Source organism: Botrytis sinoallii (genome assembly GCF_014898435.1).
Source record: "Botrytis sinoallii strain Bc 23 chromosome Unknown BSIN_001, whole genome shotgun sequence".
Classification (NCBI taxonomy): domain Eukaryota; kingdom Fungi; phylum Ascomycota; class Leotiomycetes; order Helotiales; family Sclerotiniaceae; genus Botrytis; species Botrytis sinoallii.
In genome coordinates, this window is record NW_024066028.1 from 5160060 (window position 1) to 5168508 (window position 8449).

General features: G+C 43.2%; 2 protein-coding genes across 2 annotated transcripts; one reads left to right on the forward strand and one right to left on the reverse strand.

Annotated features, from left to right (window-relative positions):
* Positions 1–431: 431 nt before the first annotated feature.
* On the forward strand, positions 432–3410 carry EAF02_001092 (uncharacterized protein; the record flags this gene model as incomplete). The annotated part of the gene is made up of 1 exon (XM_038897140.1): positions 432–3410. One exon carries the CDS (start codon positions 432–434, stop codon positions 3408–3410), a length of 2979 nt encoding a protein of 992 aa, XP_038763999.1.
* Positions 3411–4213: 803 nt separating this feature from the next.
* EAF02_001093 (uncharacterized protein) lies at positions 4214–4961 on the reverse strand (the record flags this gene model as incomplete). Its single annotated transcript, XM_038897141.1, has 2 exons — positions 4214–4616; positions 4681–4961. 2 exons carry the CDS (start codon positions 4959–4961, stop codon positions 4214–4216), a joined length of 684 nt encoding a protein of 227 aa, XP_038764000.1.
* Between the last annotated feature and the right edge of the window lie 3488 nt (positions 4962–8449).

Consider the following 8449-nt stretch of genomic DNA (forward strand, 5'->3'; position numbering starts at 1 on the left):
CATTTATCCATTTATCCTCGGCATGGCTGATCACAAAGCAAGATAAGAAAATGTAAACAAGTGAATTCGACTCCGCCTCGTGTCTACTTAAGTGTTCCCCAGGTGACGAATTCGCGCTCGGTCGGTTTTTCTACACGAATAATTCCCGAAACTTTATGTGTTCCTATTGACTACCTCTCGACTCACTGCATATCTCATTGGACACATTCGAGAGAAAAAATTGTTCTTCCGATAGCTTTCGACTTTTGTCCGGCACTGTCGATATCTTCCTGACAACTTCCGAATCTTTTCCTTAGTCATCAACACTTGACAAACCATTTACTCATCGAAACTCTGTCGCTGTCGCATAAACATAAACTTCAGTGACAAAATGGCATACGTTCATGTAGGAAAGACGCCTGTTCCGCAGTGTATCGTGCCAAGTTTCTCCAATGAGGTCTTCTATCCTGGAAGCGCCCCTGCTGGTGTTTACTCCACAGTACTTCACAACGTTGAATGTCTATCAACAATGGCTGCAAATTTTCGGTCCACATGTTCCTCTTCCTGAAGATGAGCGAAATCTGCCAGGTTATCCTCAAGGTAACCTGTACACGGAAACTAGCGAAGAGGGTCCCAGATATCGGTATTGTAGCAAGGAAAGAGTTTGGAAGCCCAGGTCTTATTTTCCCTTCAGCAATGGCAGGTTTCTGTGTACATGCTTTCAGTGTAAAGGGTCTGATATAAGAAGGGAAGCTAGACGACGAGGAGAATCACTGGAGAACAGGAACGCGGACTTACCACAAGAAATACAGCCAAATCAGGATGTGATAGCGCGATTTTCGCAACCGGGTATGCCCATAGTCAATACAGACCAGCGAAAATACAGTGTTGCCAATTTGCCTTTGATGCCGAAGGCTAAACCATATACTGCGAAGCCTGTACCAAAATGTCCTATGCCCGCACCAGTACTCGCTACACCAGCTCCAGGTCCGGCTAAAGAGACCATATCAAGGCTCGAGGAATTAAAAGGAGCACATTCCGAGGCAGAAAGGCTTCGGTCTCGTCTTTTTGGTCATGGGAGAATGAAGAAACTGTTCGAAGCGAATCTAGAAAAATTGACGATGGCGACGGATCGTGTCAGTGAAGAGAGTGAGAACAACAGAGGCAAGAGAATGGCCGAGGCAGCTAGGTTCCAAGACCTCATATCCAAAGAGGATGATTTACTCAATAAAACCCTAAGTGATCTGGATGATCTCAATCTCGCGATTGATCTTATGACCGAATTGAACAAAGACAATATTGGCTACCGAAACAACAATGAAGATACGGTTCTTCCCAGTGTCGAGAAGGAATGTGATGTCACACTATCCAATAGCCCTGAGAACTTTGACAATACAAGTGACGCAGGCGTTGAACTTGCTGATCAAACCAACGATATATTGCGCTTTTCACCAATGCTGCATAGCTATCCTCCACTTGATGAAGATGGTCATGTACTCAGCAACAATGATCCATTTGGGCAAGATCCTAAATCCGCGAGCGGATTGGACGGCACGGTCGAAAAGGAGTCTGGAGACGGAACAGGGGATGTCGATATGACCTCCGAACTCAATACTCTCGCTACGGTAAGTGCTGGTGTTCCTCATGCTGATTCCTCCATGATTCTTCGAGATCAAGACATCATTGATCCAAACTTTCAACAGCTTTCAAACACCCAAACAAATAATCCTCAACCTCAAGAAATAGTCGACCTTAATCCATTTCGAGCGCTGTCAGTCTCCCAAGAGGTTCAAGATCAACATGCTCCATCTTGCCAAGCTCAATCTCGTCAACCTTCTCCTCGTCAACGATTCCAATTCCAGGCTCGCATACCCTCGGCATCCAGAGACCTTAATCCGCATTGGCCATACCAAGCTTCAGGTCACAATTCGAATCATTCAAAGCCCCATAAAGCTACGAATGCTGCCGCACAACGCTCCCCGTTGACCGCACACACACCTGACTTGAATCCAAACCCCTTCAGAAATCCCAATCCTGCCGCCGTCTTTCAGTTTGGACAGTCTACTACGCTGGGAGATTCCGGGCATTATGGTAACAAGATAGCGGAAGATGTTGAGGGAGTTCAGAATTTAGCCTCACAGCAAACACGAGAAACTGCTGAGCAAGCGCAACAATATCAACCAAATGGACCGACGAAAATATCTCAGTTGGTGCAAAAATCAAAAAATGTTTACGGTCAAGCCGCTCAACAGGTGAGGCTGGCTCAAGAGGCTCGAGAGTTACAAGAAGCTCACGATGAACTGGCCCAAGAACGACTATCTCAACCGACTAGAGCGGTCCAACAGCCGAAACAAGCTTGCGACCAGCTGGCTCAAGATCCATTGACCGAAGAACAGATAGCTCAAAATGCAAAAATCTTTTACGAGCGACAAACTTCCGAGAATCGAGCTTCCGAGAAACGAGATCAACAGGATAAATTAACTCAGAAGGCGAGTCTAGCTCACGAGCGAGTGGCCCAAGAGCAGCCAGCTCAAGAACAACCAGTACAACCGACTGATTTGTTCCAACTAGCGAAGCAAGCTTGTGACCGACTCGCTCAGGATCAATTGGCCCAAAAAAAACGTGCTGAAAGTGCAAGAGACGCTTACGAGAAACGAACTCAACAAAAGGAATCGACCTGCGAGATGACTCTAACTCATGACCAAATGGATCAAGACGAAATGGAACAAGACCAACTAGCTCAAAGGGCAATGCATGCAAGAGATGTTTATGACCAAATAGCTCACGAGAAACGAACTCGACAAAACGAATCGACCTACGAGACGACTCTAGATCGTGACCAAATGGATCAGGAGCAAATGGATCAAGATCAATCCTACCAATACCAACTGGATCAAGACCAATTAGCTGAAGACCAACTGGCTCAAAAGGCAATGGATGCAAGAGACGTCTACGACCAACGAGCTTGCGAGATACGAGATCAAAAGAATGTACTAGCGAAACACGTTCACTACGCTCACGACCAACTCTCTCAACTATCTCAGCAAACCCAGCTCGCTCTACAACATCAACAAGAAATCCGAGCTCAGATAGCAGAATACCAAGCAAGATTACAGAGACAAACCTTCGAATCTCTCCCGAACTTCCGTTCCCTTCCAATCCGCGGATTAGCTCAACCAACCCAGCGCACCCAACTCCCCAAACGACACGCAGAAGAATCTCCAGAATCGCCACAGCAGCACGAACCTGAACACTCTATCCGACGATCTAAGCGAGCTAGACATCGAGCAGAGACAGAAGCTGAGATGCGGGAACGAGAAGATTTGCGTGAGAAGCAGATTCAGCAACGAGTGGAGATACGGGAGTTGCAGCAGATAGAAAGGGTTGCTAAGCTTTCGATTGAGAGTAAGCGGAGATGTAAGAAGGGATGAGAAACTTTGTGTGTGTGTGTGTGTGTGTGCGTTTTGTAAGGGGTGGTGTGGGGGAGATGTGACGGTGAGGATGCCGGTTATGGGGTTTGAGAAATCGGTGATGGGTGATGAATCTGTAGGTTGGATTGGATGGGGTTTAATGTATGAGAATTTGTGAGTTATTTGTTGAATTTTTGTTTGTTTACAGGATGTTAGTGTTTATGGAAGTTTTATTTTATTTCTGAGAGCGGGGGGGAGAGAAATTGGAGTTTCTTTCGAGATCATGGCGGAGGGTGGGGGGTGATGCGATGCGATGCGATGAACGATACGATACGGTATGATATGGTATGATTCGATGATAGACACGAAGAAAGATATGAGGGATATGGGAGCAGATCCAATGGAAACCAAATAGTCAGAACATTTGTAATAATATTTTCACTAAGAGATTTCACTCTTACCCTTCAGATCACGGCTTCGTCCGATCGATCTGTTGTGGAAATGTGACATTGAAAAGCTGTAAAAATCTTCGAAAGCGTAGGTCAATATTCTCAATTCGTCGTCATTCACATGCTTTGCACACTACTCCGGAACTCAAAAATCACAATGTCACTTAAATCCAATGGAAACTTCTTCATGTAGGAAAGAATTTAAGGGCCTACAAAAACAACAACATCCGGTATTGCCAGAAACAACATCGTAAGGAATATATACAAGAAACCAGATTCCCAACACTCTCCATCCACTCTTCATCCACTCCCCATCTATTCCCCATCTACTCCCCATCTACTCATTCATCAACCACCATTCTATCCATCGCAGATTTAAGAAACAGTGATGGTAGCGGAGCCACTGCTTTGGTAACCCTCAACAGCAACAATTTGGTAGTTGTAGCTGGAGCCGAGAGTCAAACCCAACTTCTTCCAGGCAGCGAAATGGTTCTTGGTGGTGACGGTACCGCTGGTACGCTTGCTGGTACGGACAGACCAGTATTGCTTGAAGGTAGCAGTTCCTTGCACGGAAGGTTGGTTCACACGGGTGGTCTCGAGGATCTTGTAGGTGGAACCGTCGGAGGTGACGCTGCCGATTTCGGTGGCGGCGGAGGAAGGATCGTAAGTACCGAAGTCTTCGACGATGTAGTATTCAATGAGGGGGTTGGTGGTCCAACCGTAGACGGAGAGGTAGGAGTTTCCGTTAGGTTTGTAGGATCCGGAGTAGGAGATGGATCTATGGGGAGGGATTAGTTTGATGTGTTTTTCAAGGATGACAAAAGGAATGGATGAAAACTTACCGCTCGGAACCAACGGACCATCCCTTTCCACCGACAAAGTTACCCTTGTTACCGGTCCAGGTTACGGCATATTGACCAGCAGCTCCGTTGGAGTAGGTAACACCACCGCTTCCGTCGGTCCAGAAGGAGTAGTAGTATCCACCACTGGTACCGGTAGAGGAAGAAGTCAATGCTCTTTGTTGCAAGACGTTCAAGTTCTCGCTGACGGGTGCCGCGGCTGGAGCGGAGAAGACACCAGCGATAGCTGATGCAGCGAGGAGGAGGGAAGATGCAGAAACCATTTTGAAGATTTGTTTGAAAGAGCGAAGAAGTTGATTGTAGATAGAGAGTATGTGAATGTGATGATTTTTTTCTCTAAACTTGAGAGCAGATACAACCTATATATAAGATTCAAGATCGCTTACTCCATTCAAAGCACCCCTTCATCCATCATTTCTCCCAAGAGAAACTTTAAAACACATCTGGTCTCCACTATATTCAATCTGGCCTTGAACCACTGAACCTTCAAGTGACATTATTCCATATATCCCGCAAAGGTATTGGATATGCAATAATTGCATCCACAATATTTCTACATCAAACGTCTTTATTCTCCGTTTCTAAATGTTTAATCTAAATCCTTGCCTCGACCCACAAAAGCACATCGGCTATATGCAAAGATAGAGCAAGGTACTACCCCGCATTGAGGCTTCATGAGTCCGAAACCAACTGCAATTTCGGACGAATTTCTCAATTAGAGTTATGGGTTCAAGATCCAGACTTGCCAATTGGGATAAGGGGGATGGATGAACGTCATGCGATCGAAACGGTAGTTGCCAAATGTGTTGGTGATGCTTTGGAGATGGGGATTGGCGGATGGGATGAACGGGGATGAAATAAGATTTTGGATGGAAAACTTAAATTGCAAATCGAGTAAGTGGTGATGTGATAGTGTTAACCGTGAAAAAGCTTGATGTACGGGTATTCTAATAGTGGTCTAGTGAACATCTGTCAACACATACGGAATCCGCATCACTCATGTCATGATAGTACGAAGTAAGATATTGTAGATAGGTCATCCGTCCCCTTGAATGGTAATAATCATTTGCCTGGTCTTGATTGATTATTCTCTATTAATCAAGTAAAAGTGTCTTGCTTGATACATCATACATACACTTGGTGCGAAAAGAGCATTACATTGGTTTAAAGATGCGAACGAGCGCCTCCACTCCCAGGTTGTTTCACAAAAGGGGTCTTCGGTACCACCTTTGAAAAGTACCGACATCCGGCTAAATGCGGATAAGATACTAGTGTATCTGGATATATTCCCATCATCAATACTAGTGTGCTCTAGAGTAATTAGCCATTGACGATTGTAAATTTGATGCTCCGGGTAACTTTAAATATATTACGAGAGTATAAGATCGTCTCTAAAGAAATAGAAGTAGAACTAGAACCATTTTTACGGAGTAAGCTTAAAATTATAGTATGTCAGTTCCGGGTCCAAGAGTCTTGGACATCAAATCCAAACAGCACTTCCTCGATGAACCATTCATTTTCAACGAGTATGACGCTGATGCTTTAATTCTGACTAATAACTCACTCACGATCAAGACATCATTTCTCTCTCGATTCGGCAATTGAGTTTGTATGAGTGGCGGTATATACCTACCTGCCTACCTGCCTACCTACATACCTAACAGACCCGACTACCCACCATCCATACGTAAATTCCAGCCCATCTCCATCTTCATCCTTATCACTCATTCACATATTAACCAATCTCACGATCGATATACCAAGGACCAAGATGATTGCTGGATCACACGATAATTCCCTCATGTCACATCATATACACGAGACCTAACCATTCATTCTATTCCAAACAACACCTCAGGACAACGCATCTCACAAGACCTCGGCAGAAAGCTAGCTCCCCCCCTAAGAAGAATTTTAATCAAAGAGATGAGAAGGAAAGAGCAGAGCAGAGCAGAGCAGGCTTCATCATCTTTCAAAGTCAAAACAAGTCCTTCCTATCAAATCTCAAACCAGCCCATCAGTATCTTCCCATGTTCTTCCTTTCTTATCATTCCGATTAGTATGACTCGTAACTTCCAACTTTTAACTCAATTCTCAACTCATGGTATGCATTATATTTGATTTGGTAAATTATTCTTATGCTTCTCAAAGATCAATCAATTACTTTGATACTCTAAAAATCGCATTTGTTCTACTCTCGTGCCCTTTAGATTCTAGAGTAGATTCTGAAGTAGATTTTAGAATAGACTCTAGAATAAAATCCATATCAAGAGCATAGAATTCAGTCTGTAGTAGATAGAATCTACAGAAAATAGGTGATAGTATAATAGTTATAGATTCTACTCTCAACTTGTAGAATTTATCCTCCCCCTATAGATCTCACTCTCAACCTATAGAATCTACTCTCCGTCTACAGAATTTACCCTCTTCCTACAGATCCTACTCTCTACCCATGGATTCTATCCTCCTCTTATAGATTTCATCCTTGCCCTATAGATTCTACTTTTACCCTCCACTTATAGCATCTACCATTCCGCTATAGAATCTAGTCTAAAGTAACCTACCTAGGTACTTCTATATAGAATCTGCTATAGATTCTAAGAGCATAAAAGTGAACTGCCGTATTTAATCTTGTTCCCCAAAGAAAGAAACATTCATTTCATGTTTTTCATCTTTCAGTTCCAATTACAATTCAAATTACGTATCCAAAACCTAATACCCATATAAATACATAACTACCTACAATTCCTCTATAAGTCCCATCTCCTCCTCTCATAATCTTTCCGTATGTCCTATCTCATTCCCTCGCATCTTCCCACTTCCCCTAGCTACAGAAACTTGCCTCTTTCACTTTCTCAAATGGATAAAACAAGAAACAAAAAAACAAAATCACACGGCGCTCTCCGTCCAGAATCTAGATATGTACATACCGTATCATTCCCTTCCTTTTCCTTACAATCTCCCGTCCTTACAATCTCTTCTCCTAAAATCTCTTCTCCTTACAATCTTCTCATTTTTACAATCTCCTCGTCTGACAATTCCCTCCTCTCACAAACCCGTATCTTCCTACTTCTCACAATGATACCCCCGGCACTCAAGTTCTCCCATACAAATAATCAAAGAAATGAAACAACTAAGTAATGAGATCACATACATTCACACCACCCCCCCTTCCAAAACCTAAACACATAAAACCCATTCCCAATTTTACATCTTCATCTTCATCTTCCAATTTCAATTTCACTTCCAATTCAAATCATATACACAATGCCTACAAATATACATAACTACCCATCTATAATCCTTTCATAAATTCCATTTCAATCTATTTCTTTTTTCTTACTTTCTTCATCGTTCACTTCCCCTATCTTCCCACTTATCAAGTTACATACTTCCCTCTCCACTCACTCGAATGAACACATACACACATACACACATACACACATACACACATACACACATACACACATACACACATACACACATACACACATACACACATACACACATACACACATACACACATACACACATACACACATACACACATACACACATACACACATACACACATACACACATACACACATACACACATACACACATACACACATACACGCATACACACACACACATACAACCCCAGAATCAAATATATAATTCCTAATCCCAATTTCTTGAGGATGTCTATCTATCCATCTACACAATAAACATACATAACTCCCCTCAAAATCCCATCTCATTCCCCTAT